The sequence below is a fragment of the Chiloscyllium plagiosum genome, chromosome 26 (assembly GCF_004010195.1).
Source record: "Chiloscyllium plagiosum isolate BGI_BamShark_2017 chromosome 26, ASM401019v2, whole genome shotgun sequence".
Taxonomy (NCBI): Eukaryota; Metazoa; Chordata; class Chondrichthyes; order Orectolobiformes; family Hemiscylliidae; genus Chiloscyllium; species Chiloscyllium plagiosum.
The window spans coordinates 12,439,249-12,464,988 of record NC_057735.1 but is presented as its reverse complement, the minus strand read 5'-3'; the positions used below and the strand labels follow the sequence as shown (position 1 = coordinate 12,464,988).

At 40.5% G+C, this 25,740-nt stretch overlaps 1 protein-coding gene across 6 annotated transcripts in view; it reads left to right on the top strand.

Annotated features, from left to right (window-relative positions):
• Positions 1–25,740, top strand: part of LOC122563094 (solute carrier family 41 member 1-like) — a 62,268-nt gene that overhangs the window by 13,925 nt on the left and 22,603 nt on the right. For all 6 annotated transcript variants that reach the window (XM_043716520.1, XM_043716518.1, XM_043716519.1 and 3 more), the window contains exon 3: positions 19,086–19,193. In XM_043716520.1, the coding sequence (XP_043572455.1) occupies positions 19,086–19,193 (108 nt within the window). The remainder of the gene's footprint in view (positions 1–19,085; positions 19,194–25,740) is intronic.

Here is a 25,740-nt window from a genome sequence, read left to right as displayed (position 1 = left end):
CAATCCTATTTGGTTGAGATGGGACGAATTAGCCAGGCTCCCTGCTCTTCTTGCCCTGTGTGATTTTGAGATGGGGATGAAGTTTGCCATGTTGTTCGTTTTGAGTGTGATATAATTTCCTGTCCAAGTTTGGGAAAGAACTTGTGGCTATCAATATCTGTATGCTGATTATTGTCACAACATGTGGCAGTGGCCTTGATAAATTCATCACTCTTTCATTTAGTCATTTATAGATTTGAAGCAGTTCCTGAATGGAGCCTGTTGGGCTTAACTCCTCTCTGGTCAAATCATCTAAAACAAGGGAGCATACAATTTGAACTAAATATATTTCAAGTTAAAACAGAAGCTAAGTTGGAACAAAACATTTTTGAGTGTGTGAAATATGAAATGCAGTCCCACAGAACCACCATCACAGAATAAATTGAATTAATTATGAACATTGAAATTTGAAGCAATAATTGGCCATTCAGCTGTTTGAGTCTGCTCTGTCATTCAATTAGATCATAGCTAATCCATTTGTGGTTTCAACTTCACATTCCCTTCCACCCACAATAACATTTGCCTCCCTTGCTAGTCAATGCCTTGTAAAAATATATTTAATGTGATTGATAATTACTTGGGGAATTAGCAATTATTTTGGCAAAAGGCTCAGAATTTTAAGAAGAAAAGAAAGTGTTCCCTCTTGAGAAAGGATTGAGAACAAGAGGCCTGAGAGATAAGAGAATTAACAAAAGAAGCAAGATGATGTGAGAAAGAACTATTTTTTTTCCCCCAGAGTACTTATTATGGTTTGGAATGCACTGTCTGGAAGTGTGGTGAAAGGAAGCTTAACTGAGAAATTCAGGGGGCATTCGATAATTTAAATGGAAACAATCTTCAGGGTTTGGCAGGAGAATGGCACTGAGTCATAATACTGACGCAGCCCCAATACACAGAATGATCTCCTTTTGCACTGTAATAACTCTGATTTTAATTCTGAAGGAGGCAAGACTTCGCATTCTTACCAACTGAGACATTGAGTTCCTTGCAATTTATATTCATTTTAATCCTGGTAATGGATCAACAATGTTTCACTGCATACAAGTACTAACATTTTTTAAAATTAGATCTGCCTTGTCATTACTTGTATAATGGAAGCTGCAAAAATCAAACCATTCTCTGCAACACTTGCAGCCATTTGTAGGTGAAGACCTTAGCTGCAGTTCGATCCCAATGAGATTTCTTCATATTGTTCCATCTGGACAATGCATTAAACAGATGCATTCAACCTGTGCATGACCCCAGTTCAATTTGCAATGAAGTCCCAGTTGGGTTGCCAGGATATGAAAGAGTTCCTTACCCATTCAGTTGATTCACACACTGTACAGCGCATATTAATTAATTTGTCATTACCTTGCAGCTTATTTTCACACATAATTGGCAACCAAAGAAAAATATCATGCCCAATAATGTCCTTCAATAAAAAGTATAATTACTTCTGATTTCTTAATTATCATGTCTCTTATTCCTTATTACCTTTACCTTGCATGATTGTCTGACTGGTACTTGATTCTTCATTCTACTTTTCATCCCCTTTGTGGTGCCCAAGGCTTTCACATCCATAGACCTGTACAGCATGGAAACAGACTCTGGTCCAGCTCGTCCATGCCAACCAGATATCCTAAATTAATGTCATCCCATTTGTCAGCACTTGGCCCATATCCCGCCAAACCCTTCCTATTAATGTACCCATCCAGATGACTTTTAAATATTGTAACTGTACCAGCCTCCACGACTTCCTTTGGCAGCTCATTCAATACATGCACCACACTCTGAAAAGGTTAACCCAATTTACCTTTCTTGCCACAGCTTCCTCCTGTTTATAGCTGCATCTGCTATTCTCTACAGACCTCTGCTTCTTTTAGAAGATCCACATCGAAGAACACGTTTCGTTAAAGCTCATTGATGTATCCAAACTTCTTCAATTATTGGGGTAGTTATTGAGAGATGGGTGTGACCAGGATGAGCAGAGAAACTCCACTCTCCAGTATACTTAGTGTTATGGGAACCTCGACACCCACTTTAACATGGGCACAATGCTTCTATTTAACACCTGACTTGTAAAGGTGGCACATCCAGCAAAGAAAGAACTTTGCATTTCTACCAATCCTAAAAGAAACTGGGCATTCTAAAGATTGTTACAACTAATTACTACTTTTAAAATGTAACCGCTCTTGTACAACAGGGAGATTGACACGAATTTGCTTGGAGCGCTGAAATTAATGAAATATTTTTTCTTAATAACATTGGTTAAGATAGAATGTACGTAGTAATGGAACTCTTTTATTTCTTTCTGTCACTGTTACTGTCAGTCCTTCCATCCCTCACTCGCACTCTGTGTGTGCCAACCCAGATTGTTATTTCCAAGGACTCAAACCATGACATTCTGATTTAGACAAGTGCTACAAATTGAGTCAAACTGACACTTTTTTATTTCGCTTAGCACGAAGGAGATGTTTCAGTTGTAACATGTGTTAATTTATTTTTCCTTTGCTATTAGATTTCTCACTCCAATTTTCTCCCTTTATGATATTATTATGTCCTTTACCTTCAGTTTTTGTTTTCCTCTTCCTAGTTCCCTCATTTGCTCATCACATCTTTTTAACCTTTGGTAATCTGCTAGTTCTGAATGCTGAATGCTACACCATGTCAATTTGATCGGTCTTTCTATTCCCAGGTCTTTATTGAAAAGTGCATCTTGCTAAGGGCTGAATCACACCTCTCATTCAAGACTTCACATCATGGCATGTTATCTGTTAACTCCTGTATGGTACCTAGTCTCCTACTAAATCTTCACCTTGTCTCCAACAGATACATCAATTATAGACCTGCAAAGACCAACCCTAAGCTATTCTGTACACTCACTTCAGACAAATCCATGTTAATTTCTTTTTGCATAATTTGATTCAATTTGTACATCTCTATGACTCTATTAGATTCTACATTTTTCATTTATTTTGCAATCTTCCATGTTATCTCACAGGCCAAGTCAACTTCTCAAGTAATCCAGAAGCTCAGACTAATCCTTTGGAAATACAGGTTTAAATCCACTATAGTAGCTTTTATCGAGTTTCAGTAATGATGCCGTAACACTATTGATTGGTGTAAAATCCCTTGTGGGTTGCTAATCTCCTTCAGGGAGGAAAATTTACCAATCTTAATTGGTATGACTGGCACGTATGACTGCAGGCAATCGCAATGTGGTGGAGTCTACTCTGCCCTCTGAAATGGTATAGCAAGCCTTAGCTCAAGGGCAGTAAATGATTGGCAAATATACTCATCTTGTCAGCAGCATCCATGACCCATGAAATAATGAAGTCAAAAAGATGGTGTAAGCTCAGAAGCTGCGAGATAAGGCATACAGATATAGTTTCATCCGTATTTGTATTTAAGACATCATATGTTTGATGTGTAGTTTAATCCCAAAACCTTCAGGAATTTGGGATCCTGCAATGTATAATTGATATCCTGTTATCCGTTGTGGTTTTCTATGAAGCTGAGTTTTGGAACTGAAGCATTACAGTGCCATTGCTGGTGGGATGGTATCATTGCAGTTGTAGTTTATACTGGAAATGCAGACGTGTTGATTTACACTGGATAATGTTGACAATGGATAGGGTAAATAGACAAGGTCTTATCCCTGGTGTGGGGGAGTCCAGAACTAGAGGGCATAGGTTTAGGGTGAGAGGGGAAAGATTTAAAAGGGACCTCAGGGGCAACTTCTTCACACAGAGGGTGGTGTGTATGTGGAATGAGCTGCCAGAGGAAGTTGTGGAGGCTGGTACAATTACAGCATTTAAAAGGCATCTGAATGGGTATATGAATAGGAAGGGTTTAGAGGGATATGGGCCAAGTGCTGGCAAATGGGATGAGATTAGGTTAGGATATCTGGTTGGCATGGATGAGTTGCACCGAAGGGTCTGTTTCCATGTTGTACATCCCTGACTCTGAGACAGATGTGTAGCAACATGAAGTTTGATCTTGTAGACAGATTATTGCATTTTAAATCCTGAAAATAGTTCCTTTATGCAACAGTATTATCAAGAGTTGAAACTGACTTGAAAACTAATATTACTATTTTCTTGTTTGATACTCATTGTGGTTCTCAAATTATTTGTCATTTCATTGACATTACTGACTTCATGTAAAGGCAAGGATCAGAACTTTCATTGGGTGATTATCTGTTGACCGAAACCACCACCCTAGATGTCTCTCTGTTTGAGCTTCTCTGCTTAAACTTTGCAGAGGTTGGTAGATATAATGGATGTTCTAAGGATATTTGTTTGTTTGTATTCTTCCAGCAAGGAGATTTTTGTGATAATGTGCTATGATTTATATGAAATTTATTGCCCATAGCCAAGCATGTGGGGGTGCCCATTATCCAAAGTGCCCCTTTCACCATATATCTAATCGGCTTGATTGGAAGAATCTTCTTGTTTACTCCTGTCCTTCACTGCTGAAACCTTAGTGACAAATTTATTGAGATAAATGGAGACAACCTTTTGTGGTAATGTTGCTAAAGAAATTAGAACTTGTTGTTAAATTCCATCAACTCAAACTGCAGACCGTTTTATTATTTGGAGTGAAAACCTTGGTTCTTTTATAAGCTTCTTCAATATTAAACAATTATCTGTGTTTGGACGTGGAGGTTAAAGACCTAACAACTTGATTTTGATTATACGTTACACACTTCGTCAGCTGAAAAGTCAAAATAATTGTGCTGTTTTTGTTTCCTAATTTGGCAGAAAGAACATTGCATTCTTAGCTATGTGACCAGAGAAGGGGAAGAAGAATAGTTTGGTGCATTTGCCTTTTATAAAACTATCTGGCATTTGATGTAACACACTCAGATGCATGTGCTTAGTATCCAGTTTCAATGCTTAGAACTTCCAAAAGGCTGAGGGAAGTGAAATCCATATACATTTACAAATCCGCTACATCCTTTCCCATCCTGACTGAGTTTCACTATTAAGTTACTACGCAAGCTGTAAGCAAATTATCAGATGCTACTCTTTTTGAACTGTATCAAATCAAGGATTTGGAGGCCAGTGGCTGGTTTGTTTTGCCTCCTTCTCCTTCAAGTGTTACCCACTTCACTCGTTTTCTCTGTTCCTGTTCTGTTTTGTTCTTCACACAGAAACTCCCAGTGAGGTCTCATTTTGCAAATGTTGGCAGTCCCATGTGACTCTTCTTTCCCCACACCTGAATTCCCCCAAAAAATTACTATTCCATAAATGTGAAGCTAAATGAACAGAAGGAAATTGCATTTCTATTGCTAGCTTCACTATTATGTCTTATAGTCAGTATAGCTTTCAGTGACATGCCTATGATATCATCACTGTATCATAGCCTTTAAGTTGAGGGAATGAAATTCTCAGACTCCATCTTACTTTTGATCCAGTTGTAGCATGTCACCTCACTGAAAACCACCTCTGTAACTCGATAGTTTAATGTTAGCCCACAAATGTGTGCCTAAAAAATGTAGAGTTTGTACATGATCATTTGTTGGATTCTTCAATACCACAGTAAGCATTCCCAGTTTCTTGAGTTACAGGAGATACCGTGAACACTGCATCAGGTTAAAAAAAAACCCTGTGGGAGCCAGACTCTCACCAGACCTCAAAACGTATCTCTATTTTGCAGCCAAGGTTTTACTTGGAAAGTGTACCAGTGTGCACAAACTGAATACAGCCACCAGGCAATGGCCAGGTCTGTGAACATAGAACATTACAGAGCAGTACAGGCCCTTCGGCCCTCAATGTTGCGCCGACCTGTGGAACCAATCTGAAGCCGATCTATTATTATTCTATTTTCATCCATATGATTATCCAATGACCATTTACTTGGCCTTAAAGTTGGCAAGTCTACTACTGTTGCAGGAAGGGCATTCCACGCCCCTATTACTCTGAGTAAAGAAATCTCCTCCGACATCTGTCCTATATCTATCACCCCTCAATTTAAAGCTGTGTCTCCTCGTGCTAGCCATCACAATCTGGAAAAAAAAGGTTCTCACTGTCCACCCTATCTAACCCTGTGATTATCTTGTGTGTCTTAATTAAGTCATCTGTCAACCTCCTTCTCTCTAACGAAAACAGCCTCAAGTCCCTCAGCCTTTCCTCGTAAGACCTTCCCTCCATACCAGACAACATCCCTGTAAATCTCCTCTGAACCCTTTCCAAGAAGCTTCCACGTCCTTCCTATAATACGGTGACCAGAACTATACACAATACTCCAAGTGCAGCCGCATCAGAGATTTGTACAGCTGCAACATGACCTCGTGGCTCGGAAACTCAATCGCTCTATTAGTAAAAGCTAACACACCGTATGCCTTCTTAACAACCCTATAAACTTGGGTGGCAACTTTCAGGGATCTATGGACATGGACACAGAGATCTCTCGGCTTGTTTACACTGCCAAGAATCTTGCCATTAGCCCAGTACTCTGCATTCCTGTTGCTCCTTTCAAAGTGGATCACCTCACATTTTTCCACGTTAAACTCCATTTGTCACCTCTCAACCTAGCTTTGCAGCTTATCTATGTGCCTCTGTAACCTGCAACATCCTTCAGCACTATCCACAACTCCACTGACCTTAGTGTCATCCGCAAATTTACTAACCCATCCTTCTATGCCCTCATCCAAGTCATTTACTAAAATGACAAACAGCAGTGGACCCATCAACACCATCCGCTGTCATCTTTCAGCGAGCCAATTTCCAATCCAAACTGCTAAATTTTGTGCAATAACCTATCGCCCTTCTGAAATCCATGTACACCACATCAACCACTTTACCCTCCACCTGTTTGGTCACCTTCTCAAAGAACAGCACCAGGGACCTGGGTTCGATGCCAGCATCAGGCGACTAACTGTGTGGAGTTTGCACATTCTCCCCGTGTCTGTGTGGGTTTCCTCCGGGTGCTCCAGTTTCCTCCCACAGTCCAAAGATGTGCAGATTAGGTGAACTGATCGTGCTAAATTGCCTGTAGAGTTAGCTGCACTAGTTAGGGGGAACGGGTCTGGGTGGGTTACTCTTCAGAGGGTCGGTGTGGACTAGTTGGGCCAAAGGGCCTGTTTCACACTGTATGGAATCTAATCTAGTCTAATCTAAACTCAATAAGATTTGTGAGGCACTACCTACCCCTTCACACAACTGTATTTACTACACCTAATCAACTTATTCCTTTCGAGATGATTATAAATCCTGTCTCTTAAACCTTTTCCAACACTTTACTCACAACCGAAGTAAGACTCTCAGGTCTATTATTACCAGGGTTGTCTCTACACCCCTTCTTGAACAAGGGGACAACTCTAGTCATTCTTTTATTCCTGATAGAAAGCTTTAGGGTCTTCCTTGATCCTATCTGCCAATGGTTTCACGTGTCCCCTCCTGGCTCCTCTTAATTCTCTTTTTTAGGTCTTTCCTGGCTAGCTTGTAACTCTCAAGTGCCCTAACTTAGTCATCACATCTCATCCTAATATAAGCTAATGTTTCTGGTTGATGACCCTTCCTCAGTTCTGATTAACTCTTATTTCTCTCCATAGATGCTGCCAGATCTGCAGGGCTTTTCCAGCAATTTCTGGTTTTGTTTCCAATATTACAATTGAGGTGAAATGTGTCCTTAGTCAGTATTAATATACGTTTAATAATAATGTGTACATTTGATAATACCTTTCAATTCTTACCATGAGCAAAAAAACACAGCTATCCCTCCAACATGGAGCTGCTGTGTGTCTGCAATTGTGCACTGACTGCTAATACAGAATGGGCCCAGGTGTATACATCCATTCCATACCGAACCACCATAAGGTACATTCCTGCACTGAGTCTCACTGGGGCAATTTCAGGCTGAATTTATTTTTCTGCTTTGAAACTAGAACTCTGAAACAAGTACAACTAGAATTTGGTGTTCAATTTTAAATCTGACTTCAGTGTAAACAGAGCATTGCTCCTAAATGTAAGCATGTTTTGCCATCTTGATGTTCAACCAAGAATGCAGAAAATACGTTTTGGCAATTACGTGCACATTTTGACCAGAATTCACTTCATGAGGCTTCCTCTCTCGCTTCCATGCTGTTCCTGTTACTGTCAGAATCTGCAGCAACATACAGTACGCTGGGAAACTGTTTACCATACTAAAAATAAATTAAAATGGTGTTTATATCCAGTAGAGCTAATAGCTATTTTGGAACTTGAACTATAAGTCTAGGGAAGGTATTAGACCTCTGTGAACCCTGGGAAGTCACAGGGAAGCATTGGTTTAATATGCATTTGGAAAGCTTGCTACTGACAATTTCTTCATGATGCATGAGAAACACATAGTCATACTGCACGGAAACCGACCTTTCAGTCCAACTCATTTGAGCTGATCAGACATCCCAATCTGACCTAGTCCTATTTGCCAGCATTTGGCCCATATCCCTCTTAAACCCTTCCTATTTATATACCCACCCAAATGTCTTTTAAATGTCATAATTGTACCAGCCTCCACCATTCTTCTGGCAGCTCATTCCACACACACGCCACTGTCTGCATGAAAAAGTTACCCCTCAAGTCCTTTGTAAATCTTTCCCCTCTCACCTTAAACATATGTCGTCTGGTTTTGGACGACTCATTGTGGGAAAAAGACCTTGGCTAATCACCCTATCCATGCCCCTCAAGATTTTATAAACTTCTGTAAGGCGACCCCTCAGCCTCCAACACTCCAAGGAAAATATCCTCAGCCTCTCCGTAGACCCAAACCCTCTAGTCCCGGCAACATCCTTGTGAACCCTCTCAAGTTTAACAACATCTTTCCTATAGAATGGTGACCAGAATTGTAGGCAGTACTCTAAACGTGACCTCACTAATGCCCTGTACAGCGGCAATGACATCCTAACTCCTGTACTGAATGCATTAACTGGTAAAGGCAAGCCTGTCAAATGTTGTCTTCACCACCCTGTCTACCTATGATTCCAATCTCGTGGTATTGAGCACCTGCATCCCAAGGTCTTTGTTCGGCAACACTCCCTAGGACACTACCATTAAGTGTATAAGTCCTGCCTTGTTTGCCTTACCAAAGTGCAACACCTCACATTTATCTAAATTAAATTCCATCTGCCACTTCAGAGCCCAGTGATCCATTTGATCAAGATCCCTTTGTACTTTGAGTTAACTTTCACTAATTTTGGTGTCATCTACAAGCTCACTAACCATACCTCCTATATTCACATCCAAATCATTCACATGATGAACAGCAATGGACCCAGCATTGATCCTTGATGACTCTAGTCTGAAAAACAAAACTCTGTCACCAGCCTCTGTCAGCTACCTTCAAGCCGATTTTGTATCCATTTCACCATCTCTTCCAGATCCCATGTGATCTAGCCTTACTAATCAGTCCACCGTGTGGAACCTTGTTGAATGCTTTCCTAAAGTTTATACAGACCATGTCCATCACTCTGCCTTCATCAATCTGCTTTGTCACTTCTTCAAAGAAAACTAAACTATCAACTTTCGACGCACGTAGCCATGCTGACTATCCCCAACCAGTCCTTGCCTTTCCAATTGCAGGCAAGTCCTGTCCCTTAGAATCCCCACCAACAACTTACCCACCACATACGTAAGGCACACTGGTCTACTTCCCTGGCTTTTCCTATAGCCTTTCTTAAGGTATGACATTAGCCAACCTCGAGTCTTCGGCACCTCACCTTTGGCTGTTGATGAGTCAAATATCACAGCGAGGGGCATAGCAATCTCTTCTCTAGCCTCCCAAAGAGTTCTGAGAAACACCTGATCAGATCCCAGGGATTTATCTACCCTTGTGTTTTAGGACCTTCAGCACTACTACTCAAAGTCACAGACATATACAGTAAGGAAACAGAACCTTTGGTCCAACCCGTCCACACTGAGCAGATATCCTCAAGACACTCACTATTTATTTCCCCAAGTCCCCTGGCTTCCAGGTCTTTCGCCACAATAATACTGATGCAAAATACTTACTTACTATCTTAGCCATCTCTTGGCTTTCCACACGTAGATGGCCACATTAATCTTTGAGGCCCTATTCTCTCCCTAGTTACTTTTTTGCCTTTAATGTATTTATAGAATCTCTTTGGATTCTTCTTAACTCTTACTAAAGCTATATCATGTCCCATTTTTTGCCATCCTAATTTCCCTTTTAAGTATACTCCTACTGCCTTTATACTCTTCACTCAATCAGAGCTGTCCATACCTGATATATGCCTCCTCCTTTTTCTTGACCAGAGCCTCAATTTCTTTAGTCATTCAGCATTCCGTGCATCTACCAGCCTTGCCCTTCTTGCTAACAGGAACATACTGCCTCTGAACCCTTGTTATCTCATTTGTAAAGGCCTTCCATTTCCCATCCATCCCTTCACTTGCGGATAGCCTTTCCCCAATCAATATTAGAAAGTTCCTGCCTAAATACCCTCAAAATTAGCCTTATTCCAACTTAAGCTTTAACTTGTAGATCAGTTCTATCCTTTTCCATAACTTTTTTAAAAAAAAAGAATTATGATCACTTTCCCAAGCGCTCCCCTACTGACACCTCAGTCATTTGCCCTGCCTTATTTCCCAACATAAGATCACGAACCTTCTCTAATTGGTACATCCACATACTGAATAAGCAAGTTTTCTTGTACATTCTTAACAAATTCCTCTCATCTAAGCCCTCAACGCTATGGCAATCCCAGTCATTGTTTGGAAAGTTAAAATCTCCTACCATTACACCCGACTTTTCTTACAGGTACCTCACTGCAGAACTTCCCCCCCCACAGTATCCAATATGGCATACCTTTTTGAGATGGGAATAGCCACAGGATGCTCCTGCATTACCTGGTTACTTCTACTGCCATTTCTCGTGTTTAACCATTTACCTGACTGTGTCTGTGATGTCTCCACCTTCCTGAAACTGCTCTTGGAAACTCCTCATCCTCTAACTGCCGCTGCAACTGATCCATGTGGTCAGATGGGATTCTCAATCGTCAGACTGTTCCAAAGTGATTTACAGCCAATTAAGTACTTTTACATAGCTGGCAATGATTAATGATGGTTGATAAATAACCAACACATGAGACTTATTAGCATGACCACAAAAGAGCATGTGTTAATGGATATAAGAGGTTGCAGTTTAATTCTCACGTTTTCAGTTCTTTGGTCACTGTTTGAGGTGATTTGTTACCACATGGGCAATTTCTGCACTGCACAATCATATGCTTAGCATTTGTCCTTTAGCTGATATTGATTGATTTTTGAAATGTTGGCTCAGTCATTGGGAAGCTCCCCATTCATCGTGGAATTGTTCTCTGGGATCATATTTCCACCTGAGAGGCCAGGTAGGGCTTTAGTTCATCATCTTATATTTTTAAAAGTTCCTGTTGGAGGTCCCATTTTGTCAAAGTTATCCACCTTGCATTGCTCAGAGCCAATGAAGAGAGAATATGGTTTATATCCTGTGAACATTGTTTAAATGTTTTCACTTTACTATGGTATTTCTTGCAAATTGTCCTGATGAATGCAAAGCAAAAAGCGTTGACAAAATGCCTTTTCTCAGGAATACTGAAGTTCTGAGGGACCAAATAACTTGTTTTTTTCCTGTCACCCCAGCCAGGAATAGTATTCTGACAGCTCTGTTATAATATTATAATATTAAATTGCTGTCCAAAACCTGAAAGCCAATGAAATTCTATTGGCACTAGAGAGAATAAATGCAGGAAAGGTGTTCCAGGTGTTCCCCCCTCCAGTTGGGGGGGGGAGGGGGAGTCCAGAACCAGGGGTCACAGGCAAAAATATGAGGTAGGCTATTTAGGACTGAGGTGAGGAGTGAGCATGTGGAAGTCTCTGTCAAAGAAAGCAGTTGAGGCCCAACCATGGAATGTTTTCAAGCAGTTAGATAGGTTCTTAGGGCTGAGGGGATCAGAGGGTATGGGGAAAAGGAAGAAAAGGGCACTGAGCTGGATAATCAGCCATGATCGTATTGAATAGCGGATCAGGCTTGAAGGTCCAAAAGGCCTATTTCATCTACAGAAAACTAGTATAACTCTGCAAAACAATTAGCAAGCTCCAAACTTTTAAAACCCTTGGAACACTAATCTTGCTAATTCCGATGCAGTGAGACAGCCTACTTATCAGGGGACCTGTTTTATCAAAATCAAAACTGTTGCAATTAAAATCCTTCTCTTTCCCCCCCACCTCCTCCAGGCCTTTGATGTTTGAAATATTTTTGCATCACCGAGATTTTCCAGATCTTTGTTGTGATCAGATTGGATTATCACACATCAGTGAATATTCCTGCAAAGCACCAGACCAGAATACAAAGCCAAAATGGAACTTTAGCTCATTGAGCAGTTCAGTGTGGTGCATTTTCTAATTTTTGTTGTTCACAAAGAGAGGTCTGAAGTCCATTGCCTTGAATTATAACTTTTACTCGACATTGTTATTTGTTGTCTGTGCAAAGAAAGATTTTGAAGATTCATATCTAGCTTTGAATTTGATAAACGTCATCAAAAATTTGGAAAATAACGTATGGTAGAACAATTTACTGCTATCATTTATCTAACTGACCAAACTATGCATTAAATAAGCACTGTGTGTATCTCTGGCGATACACAGTTTGATTGTGCAGGTCGGTGAGTTAAAGATATGTTTCATCTAATAGGAATAAGTACAATAGGTATAAAATAGGTTGCAGTTGTAATTTGCATAAACCAGATCTCTATAATTGTAATTGACAAGATTTGCATAAACCAGATCTCTATAATTGTAATTCACAAGATGTTCATTTGGATTCAGGGTCACTGATTACTCCCATTGGCGATCCCTGTATCTTATGTTCAGAAATGCACTAAATGCTTGACATGGTAGTGTGGTCCAGGTTATGATCTGAACAATGTCTCCTTTGCATGTTCCTTCACACTCACACACCAGCTAACAATATCTGAAATCTGGCCAGATATGAACTATTGAGGCGTTATATTGTGCAGACAGCAAATGGCCATATAGGGTATCTTATTTATTCCAATCAACTTCAGTCTCCTCTTATGGCACATATTTCTCACTTTTGTTGTTCATACTGAAGTGTTGAGTTGTCTAACAATCATTCATTTCACTTGAATGATTTGCTTTTTCACCTAGCAGCTGTGTAAAGTGAGGCTAACTTTCTCATTTTCCTCATTAAATGCATGTCAGCTTGAACAGTGCTCACCACCCTCTCAACAGACCTCCCAACATAGAGTTCTGGAGATGTACAGCATGGAAACAGACACTTCGGTCCAATTCGTCCATGCCGACCACATATCCTAAATTAATCTAGTCCCATTTACCAGCATTTAGGTTGTTGGTCTGAAGTTAGATCATACCTGATCTCTCTTTCATGGCCTGGGATCGACCAGAATAGCCACTAATCAAGTCTGCTTGGCAGAAATCCTGAATTGCGGTGAGAAGGACTTGTTATAATTTCCTACATTTGTTTCTTTTGAAATTTTACAAGAACAAGGCAAACAGGGAGTTGAGGAACATTTAAATAATATAAATCTAAGCAGTCTTACAGATGTGAGAAATGAAATGGAAAATATGACCACCATTATTGATGCTTGCAGTGCACCTTTACTGTAGTAAAACTTTACAGGGCATTATGAAAGTAAATATGAAAATGAGCCTCATGAGACATTTAGAAATGATGATCAAATACTTGTTCAACGAGACAGGTTTTAAGGACTGTCCTAAAGGAAGAAAGTGAAGTGGAAAGGTGTAAGGAGTGAATCTCAGAGATAAAGGTTTAGATCATGGAAGGCACAGCCAACGGTAGTGCAATTTAAGTTGAAAATAATGAAAAGTACAGAATTAAATGAGCTCCGATATTTTGGAGGGTGGTGGGGCTGGGGAAAATTACAGAAGTAGGGAGGGGTGAGGATAAAGGCAAGAAGTTAACATTTCAATTTATAATGGACTTTTTGTTAAATTAAGTTGGGCACAGATCAGCTGTGAGTTGAATAGGTTCACAGGGCTAAGTTCGGCTCCTTTGTTTTCATTTACCAGCTTATGAGTTCTCGGGCATTGCAAATTACAGGTACACAGCACTTGTGCCTATATTGAGAGCCTTAATTTGAATGGCACTACACTTGAGCAACCTTGGCTTCCAGTTCTTGCTTGACATAATGACCACTATTATGATGATGTCAATTACAGATGCCCTTCAATGGAGTGGGAACTAGCTGTCAGTCACAGTCTGTATATGTGTGTACGAAGCAGAAGCATTGAAACATGCCTTCTATAGTCTTATTCATAATGCTGCTGACTGGTCTGTTAACTGAAGGCTCTGTAACACTAAACTTAGTTGGCTGCATTTGATTTATAGCAAGTGGAGTGTAATGAGATGCACGTGGATGCCTTGTATGGATTTTCCAAGCAGCTGTCAAATTACTTGCATTCTGGTTTATACTTTAAATAGGATGCCCTGTTCTGTACGGTATGTTTTCTGTTGCACAGATGCAGGGTCACATTCCACAGCATTCAATTTTACCCAGCCTCTCTAGGAACTGGGCTGCAAAGACAGAAAGAGATGCAAACCATATTCCCAGTATGGTTGGAAACTCCGTGTGCTCCTAGTTACTTAATTATTATTGGGTCCTGGTTGGTCCTGGATGTTTCAGGAATTGAATAGTTGACTGTTAGTAGGCAACTTGGGATAATATATCTACTCCAAGTGCAATGAGCCATTCCCAGACTTATAGTTAAACATTTGATTTGATGTAAGAACAATTTGTTTTATTTCATTGAAGAGAATAAAAAAAGAACATTGAACATCTTATCAATATGTATCAGGCATCAGCAGTGTATAAACTTTTAGTCTCTTAGGTTTATACAAAGAAGCTTCTTGGATCACTCATTCAGTCTGAGTAGCTTTTCCTGTTAATTTGTCTTCATTCTAAAGTGACATTAATAGACCTGGTCAGCTTTAGATTGCAGTCAAGTTGTGTTCTGACTTTAAACAGGGTTGTAGATGCTCGAGAGCTCTCTTTAGGACAGGTCAGGTTTGACATCCTACTCTTTGCCGTAACGGCTTAGTAGCTTTCTAAATAATATCTTTGGATTTAAGCACTGGTTTTACCCACCTCCAGCATTTCCAAATATCGACTGGAAATTCTATAGTTTGAGTACTTTAGATGGGTCAGTTTTTGTCCAATGTGTGCAGAAGGTTTTCCTGACACAGTATGTAGACAGACCAACAAGGGGCAAGGCTACATTGGATTTGGTACTTGGGAAGGAACCCAGCCAAGTGTTAGATTTGGAGATTTGATAGTGATCACAATTTGGTAATATTTAGCGATGGAAAGGGTTGGGCATATACCACAGGGCAAGAGTTATAGTTGGGGGAAAGGCAATTATGATGCGATGAGGCAAGATTTAGGATGCATAGGATGGGGAAGGAAACTGCAGGGGATGGGCACAATTGAAATGTGGAGCTTATTCAAAGAATGACTACTGCATGTCCTTGGTAAGTATGGACCTGTCAGGCAGGGAGGAAGTGGTCGAGTAGTTTACTAAAGACGTTGCATCTCTTGTCAAGAGGAAGAAGGTGGCTTATGTTAGAATGAGATGTAGTGGCTTAGGTAGAGAGCTTGAGAGTTGCAAGTTAGCTTTCTCTTTAGGTATTTCCTGGCTAAGGACAGCCAGGAGTGGACATGAGGAGTTGTTGGCAAATAGGATCAAGGAAAATCCTAAAGTTTTCTGTAGGAATATCAGGAATAAAAGAATGACTACAGTAAGATTTGGGCTAATCAAGGACAGTAATGGGAAGTTGTGCATGGAGTCCGAGGAGTTAGGAGAAGCACTATATGAATATTCTTTGCCAGTATTCACATTGGAAAAAGACAATGTTGTCAAGGAGAATACTGAGATATAGGCTACTAGACTGGACAGGATTGAGGTTCACAAGGAGGGGGTGTTAGCAATTCTGGAAAGTGTGAAATAGGTAGGTCCTCTGGGCCAGATGGGATTTATCCTAGGATTCTCTGGGAAGCCAGGGAGGAGATTGCTGAGCCTTTGGTTTTGATCTTTATGTTGTCATTGTCTACAAGAATAGTGGCAGAAGACTGGAGGATAGTAAATGTAGTCCCCTTGTTCAAGAAGGGGAGTAGAGACAACTCTGATAATTATAGACCAGTGAGCCTTACTTCGGTTGTGGGTAGAAAGAGGATATATCGTCATCTAGAAAGGAATAAGCTGATTAAGCATATTTAACACAATTTTGTGAAGGGTAGGTCATGCCTCTCAAACCTTTTTGAGTTCTTTGAAAAGGTGACCAAATAGGTTGTTGAGGGTAAAGTGGTTGATGTGGTGGATATGGATTTCAGTAAGGTCTTTGATAAGGGTCCCCACGGTAAACTATTGCACAAAATATGGAGGCATAGGACTGAGGGTGATTTAGTGGTTTGGATCAGAAATTGGCTACCTGAAAGAGGGTGGTAGTTGATGGGAAATGTTAATCCTGGAGTTCAGTTACTACTGGTGTACTGCAAGGATCTGTTTTGGGTCCACTGCTGTTTGTCATTTTAACAAATGACCTGGACGAGAATGTAGAAGGATGGGATTAGTAAATTTGCAGATGACACTAAGGTCGGTGGAGTAGTGGATAATGCCGAAGGATGTTGCAGGTTACAGAGGGACATAGATAAGCTGCAGTGCTGGGATGAGAGGTGGCAAATGGAGTTTAATGTGGAAAAGTGTGACATGATTCATTTTGGAAGGAGCAACAGGAATAAAAGAGTACTGGGCTAATGGTAAAATTCTTGGCATTGTAAACAATCAGAGAGATCTCAGTGTCTATAGATCCCTGAAAGTTGCCACCCAGGTTGACAGGGTTGTTAAGAAGGCATACAGTGTGTTAGCTTTTCTATGAAGTGGGATTGAGTTTCAGAGCCACGAGGTCATGTTGCAGCTGTACAAATCTCTGATGCGGCTGCACTTGGTGTATTGCGCACAGTTCTGGTCACCACATTATAGGAAGGATGTGGAAGCTTTGGAAAGGGTTCAGAGGAGATTTACTAGGATGTTGCCTGGTAAGGAGAGAAGGTCTTATGAGGAATGGCTGAAGGACTTGAGGCTGTTTTTGTTAGAAGAAGATTGAGAGGTGACTGAATTGAGACATATAAGATCATCAGTGGATTAGGTAGGGTGGACAGTGAAAGCCTCTTTCCTTGGATGGTGATGGGTAGCACAAGAGAACATGGGTTTCAATTGAGGGGTGATGGATATAGGACAGATGTCAGAGTAGTAGGGGCGTGGAACACCCTGCCTGCAACTTGCCAACTTTAAGGGCATTTAAATGGTCATTCGATAAACTATGCATGAAATTTGAATAGTGTAGGACAGATGGGCTTCAGATTGGTTCCACAGGTCAGCGCAACATTAAGGGTTGAAGGGCCTGTACTGCACTGTAATGTTCTCTGTTCTCTATGTTCTATTTCGATGAGAATTCTATTGTGTGAGTGACCACTCGCAGTAAATTTTATCGGCATGAATAGCTTCTTCAGAATCCCTCATTTATGTTTAGGCAAAAATTAAATGTGGGCTTGAACCTCTGCTGTTCATGCTATTTTGCTTAAGTTATTTCTCGTTCTTGGCTGGTTGGTGAATCACTTGGTGCGGGAAGCTGAATCCCAGCCTCCTGCACCAATCATTGTTTTTGAGTCCAGATTCTAGATTGTGTCCTAGCAGAGGGCTGCCATTGATCTTGAAGGCTGAGGACGAGACAGTGTAGAGAAAGGGAACTGATGACATGAGGGTGAGATTCAAGGTGTCTCTGTAGAACAAGCTGCAAGCTCAGCTTTCAAATCAAAGCAAAATACTGCACATTTTAGAAATCTGAAACAAACACACAGTGCTGGAGAAATTCAGGAACTCTCATGGCACCTGTGGAGAGAGAAATAGAGTTAACATTTCAAGTCTGGTATGACTTTTCAGAACTCTTGAGTTTCAGTATTAAAGACTGTTTTATTGGACTTTAAACTTTTAATCTCTCTCCACAGATGCTGCCAGTCCTGCTGAGTTTCTTCAGCATTCTCTATTTGTTGTAAATTCAGCTTTCTTGTCCAACCAACACTTTGATATGTCAGAGAGTTAGAATATTGCAGTTGATCTAATTGATACAAACTGAAGAAGTTGCTAAAAACTCTGGAAGCTACTTTAGCTATTCAACCTTCAGCCAGGATGCTTCAAATCTACTGACACATTCAACACAATATGTCACAGCTCCCTTGGGCTCAATGGTTGCTTTTATTTTGTCAATGATTATTTAAATGCTTCCCTTATGGATCAACAATAATAGATTAATCCCAATTACCTTTAAGCCCTTTGATGGTGAAGGCAGTGACCATGAAACCTTTGGGTTCCGATACACTGCTTGATTATTAATTCAAACTAGTTTGCCACTGTTTGGCATGTCTCATTTGCCAGATTAAGCTCCAGAAGATGGAGGGAATATTTGAGGGAAAAGTTTCCATTTTCACATTACATTTCTCACAATCACCAGACAGCTCAAAGCTGTACAACAAATGAATCACTTTTGAAGTGTAGTCACTGCAGGAAAGGTAAAGTTGCCATAGTCCTACCAGACCGTAGGGCTGCTCTCTCTCTTATTAGAGAGAGATGACCGATGGTGGTTTAACCGGAGGATCACCACGTCTCAGGCAAGAGGAGAGGTTGAGAAAGAGAGTTCTTCATAGTAACCTCAGCCAGTGCGGGGATTGAATCGGCACTGTTGACAACTTTAGCATCACAAGTCGTTGTCCAATTGAGCTAATGTCCATTGCTATTTGTGGAGAGGCTCATATCAATAAATGGGGAAGGATGGGAGAATGTTCAGGCGAGTCATAAATGCTGCAAGGATTGAGCTGAGCTGAATGATCTGTTTCAAAACTGTATTTTCTGTATAGTGTAGCAGAATGGTTGGTTATATTGATCTTGTAAGGAGTTACTATAATCTGAGCATGTTTGCATAACCTCTCCAACGTTCTTTCACTTACTCACTTGTTCCTTTTTCTCTTGCAGCACTGGAGTGTGTTTAAAGAGGTGACAGAAGTTTTCATTCTTGTCCCTGCTTTGCTTGGTCTGAAGGGTAACTTGGAAATGACCCTTGCCTCCAGACTCTCCACTGCGGTGAGTAACAAAACATTAAAAGCATCTTGTTCAAGTCCATCAGTGGTTTTTTTCTCCAATTACTTTGTTTCAATCTTTATTCCCCTTTGGTAGTTTCACTAGTTCACATTTGTGAAATTTGTCAGCTTTCTCATACATCAGCTAGTGGGCTTAGGGTGTTTGGTGGTCCAAACCCAATCAAAGTGTCAGCTTATTTGTAATTCAAACTTGGAATTCAATGATGTCCTGATTTCTGTCAATGCCTCTCATGCTGATGAAAGTGAAGGTCAAACTTGATCATCTTCTCTTCATGAAGAGAACACTGAAAGTAGGCCAGCCCTATACTTGTGTTTATAATCTGGATTCAGTTCTGGTGAAGTTAGACACTGAAATAATTCCTAAGGAAAATACCAGCTTGGTTGCCCCAGTGTCATCAGTCTAAAGCCAAGTGTTCCCTTTTCAAATGGGCACAAGTGATGGGGAGCATCACAATAAAACAAAGGAGCCTTCTAAATGTATACGATACAATAACTGGTGTCTGTCCCATTCTGTGGTTCACTGGAGGTGGAAGGCCGCGAACCCACCAGCAGAGGCTCTGTCGTCACAAGCAAGCAGAAAGGCAGGCAGCTATGAGACATGAGCAGCCGGGAGCTATAGCTGACCATCTTGGCCTGTTCCAAAGGCTGACACATAAGGAGCACTCTGACTTCCCTGCTATCAGTGCCTACTTCACGTGTAGCTAGAGTTTCAAAAGAAATCCGGTTTTCTCGTACAGATAAATTCAGAGCCACTTATTTTAAAAAACAGTTTAAGCTCTTCACGATTACATTAGGTGCTTTAAGTCGCCCATCAGATCTTTCAGAATGCTAAGACTGTGAAATTGGTTCTTCTGTGCATTTTGCAATGTTGTCTTGCTTCTGAGCATGTCTTTAATCTTTTGAAGAAACTTGACTTTTTCGCATCAACCAGCTGAATGACACATTTTAATTTTATGTGCACTGGTAATTTACCAATAATTCCCAACTGTGATGGGATAAATGTATGCCTACATGTGGGATTTAAATCTGTATACATTTTCTGTTTCAGTTAACCAATTAGTTGACGATTTCTTACAATTTCTTTCTTTCTTGTACTTCATGCTGATGATGCTGACTTGTGCTGGGATTCCATTGGGTAAAAACAGCACTCCAATAACCAAATACCCTCCTTCATGAAGAGACATCTCATCAGCAGATATGAAGATACGCATACGCGCACACAGTTATTCCGGACAACAGCCAGGGCTGCCAACTCTGGCTGACTAAACCTCCATCACCACCACTCCCAGGAATCATGCTAGTGGTACCACACCTAAGTGCAGTGCCCCTAGAGCTGCCCGAACTAAAATTCACTAATTCAGGACACTTTGTTTGTAGGGGTGAAGTCTGAGATCTTTATGTCACAAGCACAATGTATTTACATGTTAGGCAATCACTCCAGTTCCTTTTAGCCTGTAGTATATTTTGTATTTTTTAACATTTTTAAATTATTTGTTATTATGCATAAAACTAACACTGGCTGCTGGTTGGATTTATTGTACTGCTTGGAAAGACTTTGCACGATCAAGCAGAGTTTTGTGTTTAACAGTCCGGACACCTTCCAGTGGGCATTGTGTTTCATTTGTTTTACTTTCCAACGAGCAGGCCTGATCATCACCAGCAGGAACTCCTTCCAAAAACCAATTCCTGCCAGTGCCTAAATAGAAGTGAATATAGCATTGTTGCAAAAAAGACCCAAGTGTTCAGATATCTAGCAAAGATTGATTTTTTGTCTCAAACACAACCTGAAAAAATGTTGACTTGACCCAAGATCTTATCAGCATTGATGGTCTTGGCTCAGTTCCTGTCTTTGATTCATGTCAAAACAGCCTGAACCTGCACATCAAGGCCATTGAATGGTCATCTTCAGTACAAATGCACAATTGTGTTGATTTGGCGGGATTTGTCATTCGTTCTTTCCAAGAAAGTGAAGAAGACTTTCATTTAAGCATTAGACATCTCGAAGCATTTACACCCAGCAAAGTACGTTTCAAAAATTACTCACTCTCCTGTAACATTATTAATTTACAATCCAGTCACTCAATCGACATTAACTCAACAAAAAACTTTGTAAGTAGTGCCAATTAAATACTTTTTACTTTTTAAATTGTCCACTGGGTGTGAGCACCAGCAAGGCATGCATTGATTGTGAATCACTAATTGACCTTGAGAAAGTGGTGGTGAGCCAACTTCCCTATGTCCATGTAGTGTAGGTTCTTTTAGGGAGGGATTTCCAAGTATTTAACCCAGCAAAACTGCAGGAGTAGTAATGGAGACCCAAGTCAGGATGGTGTGTCACCTGAGAGGGAATTGCAAGTCGGTTGCCCTTTTTATTCCTGCTGATGGTGGTCACTGGTTTGGAAGGTGCTGTTAAAGGATCTGTGGCAAGTTGTAGCAATGCATCCTGTCAGTTGGTGCACGTGCACGTGCGTGCGTGTGTGTGTGTGTGTGTGTGTGTGTGAAGGTGGTGGATGAGATGCTAATAATGTGGACTACTTTGTCCTGGTTAATTTTCAGCATCTTGACTGTTCTTGCATCCGCTGTCATTCCATCACACCCTGAACTGTACCTTAAAGGTGGCTGACAGGTTTTGGGGAGTCAGGAGGTGAGGTACTTGCTCCAGAATTCCAAGCTTTTGACCTGCACTGCCTATCGTCAATTTATGTGGCTTGTCTAGTTCAGTTTATAGTCGATGGTAACACTCAGGGCATTGGTGCTTGATGTAAATGTGCATTTATATAATGCCCTTCATGATCTCACTGTGCTCCAAAGTGTTTTAGAATCATTGCATTATGTTTGAAATGAGGTCATTACATCCTAATGTTTCCTCCACACCTTTTAAAACTTTTGTCTCTGGACCTTTGAAATTAGCAAATAGATCAGCAGTATTGACATCCCAAATTTGTGAATTTAGTAGGTCATTAACCATTTTGTGCAAGGACGTGTTTATTGTCACTTCTACTGGTGATTCTGGGTGATAGGGAGATTTATATTTCCTGAGGGTGTAGTGAATAATGTCAAGCTTTGTTGGGGTTGTGTATTGGAAATCAATCCCCACTCTTCCTGGAGTTGTCCCAAAAGTTAAAGCTTTAATAGTAGTGTGCAGAATTCCCCAATTAACCTATCCTGTTAGACCTAGGTTGACAGAAAGCATGGATCAGATTTCTGTACTTCACCAGAATGACTATTTATTCCAAATAATAAATCTAGCTTTGTAAATAATTATGAACTGTTTATGTATAATTCTTACTCTCCTTCTAAAATCACCCGGCACATGCATAGAGACAAACAAAAAATACAGGCAGAGGCACGGACTGAGGTTAAAAACTGGAAAGGCAGTTCACTGGTCCTTGTGCACACGTTTCACTGAGATGATTTATTTGGCTTGCCAGGAGTTGCTACTCCTCGATCTCTCTCTTTTCCAGGTACTTTTCCTGCTTGCAGGAGGCGCAGAGTGAATGGTTCAAAGTCTTTGACTTTTATTGGTTAAAAGTAACAGTTTTACAACAAGTGGTGAGGGAAAATTCACTCATTTTCTTCAGGCTTTAGGTATTTTTTTTACTGCATAGAGAAAGGCAGCACTCCCTTACCAGAGCTCCAAATCTTCTGTCTAACTCAATTGCACCCCTTAAACTGTTTTGGTAGCTGGAAGCCAATCAGGTAGTTCTTGGTCAGCAGTAGGCCTTTGACATCATCAATCTATCATCACTTCACAGACCAATCAGCTACTTGTTGCTAGCAGAATCTCCCCTGGCAATAACCTTTCCCTACTGCTTGAATAAGTTGCAGTGTAAACATCGTTTACAATGACAGTCAATCAACTGCTTTTGAAAAGAGCAGCAGTCCTTTCCACAATCCTTGTTTTTTTTTAAAGCTGCCTTTTTCTGTTACAGTCCATATTCAAAAATACAGAAAAATAGTCTTTACAAGTATTCCTCCCAATTATTAACTGACTTATCGATTTGAGTTGTAAGCAAGGAATTTCCAGATACATAATCTGTATTTTCAGGACCCCTCACCCAGAAAATTTATGAAATGTCAACTGAACGACAATCTTTTGAAGTAGAAGGTGGTAACTGGAAGGGAAACATTGCCTAAAAAGAATTCACACTCTGCATTTTCTTTACAAATTTGCTGGTTTGATATGAAATAGTAGGGAATCTCCTTTGAAGTTTCTAAAACCTCTTTGAAGAAATGGGAAGTTGTGCATACTAGTCTCATTAACATTTAAAACTTCCTTTAAATTGGTTTTTGGCTGTTGGCCCCAACAATGATGTTCTCTAGTAGCCAGCAGTTGTTCAAAATAAATGAAACTGGATTTGCAAGACCATTGTTCGGGAAAAGTTAAAAATCACATAACACCAGGTTATACTTCAACAGGTTTATTTGGAAGAACTAGCTTTCAGAGCACTGCTCCTTCATCAGGTAACCTAGTATTGTGTGACTTTTAACTTTGGCCATCCCAGTCCAATGCCAGCACCTCCACATCATTGTTTGGGATGACCTACATTCTATTGGTCAAAATGCCACTGCCATGTCTACATCTGCATAGGTAAAGGACCCCCAGTGCTAGCAGTTCCTAGGAAAGCTGGTTGCATTTTATAGTCAGCCTTATACCAAAACAGAGTGCAGTGTAAGAGCTACTTGTTTCACATTGTCACTCCAGCCCTTTTGGCCTTTACCTCTCCATTTGCATCTTGAAACCTTGGCTAATGTTCTGTGGCTTTTCACGTTGGCTTCTTGATGAGTCAGAAGATTATTGGGCAGAGAGCAGCAAATGACCTTTGAAATGTCTGTTTGACCTTCTCTTGAGGCATCGCTAGCAGATTTGGTATTTTTCCACAAAGCCACATCAGTGTGTTTTCCATAAGTTAGGATTGTTTGCTTGTGTGGAGGGTAAACATTGAAGTGGACTGATTGATTGAACCCTGTGACTTCTTACCATATTGTAACTTCTGTGTATTGCTATGAATGCATATATAATCTCTAGTTTATTAAGCCGGAAAGACCCATGTAGCACAGCAATTACACCTGGAGCACTGCCCTTTACATGCCACTCCAGGGCAGTACAGTGGTTAGCACTGCTGCTTCACCGCTCCAGGCACCCAGGTTCAATCCCACCCTCTGGCGACTATGTGGAGTTTACACGTTCTGTCTGTCTGCATCGGTTCACATCAGGTGCTCAGCTTTCCTCCCACAGTCCAAAGATGTGTACGTTGGGTGGATTGGCCATAAGAAATGCAGGGATAAGGTAGGGTGGTGAGTCTGGGTGGCATGCTCTTTAGAGGGTCGGTGAGGACTTGATGGGCTGCTTCCGCACTGTAGGGGTTCTATGATTCGATTTCTGGAGCTGTTGACTCCTTTTATCTGGACTGTGGTTCTGCTTACTCCTCCTGATAATACATCTTCTACAGTTTGCAGAGATCATAAACAGCTCTTTGAAAACAAATGCTGCTGAAATTAGTCCAAACCTCCCATAGTTGGATAATCTTTTTGAATTAATAATAAACCTTGCTAAGAAACAGCTGTTATGAAACTTGGTGTGTTGTCACCTTTCATAATGTGCCTAAATCTCGAGATAAACTTTATGTGGAATTTTTTGTTTTAACATGATTCATGCTTGAAACTGCATTAAAATGGAGGGTTTGAGTTTCTTTTTTACAGTTTTTTTTTTCTTTTTCTTGGTCTTGTCTTACCTCCAATAAATTTCCAGACTCTAGTTTGAGCAGTGGAAGAGCACATAGCCCTTTTGAATCCTGATCCAGCAACGCTTTGATCTTAAAATTCTCATCCTTGTTTACTAATATTTCTTTGGCCACCCCTTTCCTTACCTCTGTTATTAGAGATCTCTGCAGTCTTCGAATTCTGACTTCTGACGCATTCTTGGTGCTACCCCTAGGCCTTGGTAGCCAAAGGCATAGTTGCCAAAATCCCAAGCTCTGCAATTCCCTCCTTAAACGCCTCTGTGTCTCGATCTGCCTTCTGTTTAAGATGATCCATAAACTCTTCGTCCTTGGTCAAACTTTTGGTGACCTCACGTAATACCCCAGCAGACATGTTACTGCATTGAAGGGAGCAAGCTTTTTGTGGGAGAGGGTGTGTAAAGCCTTTGTTGAACATTGTATTTATTCTGAAAGCAAGAAAAAGAAATTTCTGTCTCAAGTATTTTTGCCGCATAGTTATTCCGTCCTCTCCCCCGGAGTGGATTCCAATGCTCTTTTTATTGGAGAGGGGAGGTGTGGCACAGTAAAATTACATAAGAATAGCTGGAAAATGGTATTTGGCTTTTTAGAAGAAAAAATGTCAGGCTGAACCTACTTATAGAGTCATACTTTGCTCCTTCAAAATGAAGTTTTCATATCAAAGTGCGAAGAACTGTAAAGATTTTATTTGGTATTTGCCTCACAATGGGAAATAAAAATTTCAGCTTATGAGCAAATCCATCTCTCTTTTTACTTTGTTCAGAAACAGCACTGACAAATGTTGAAGTG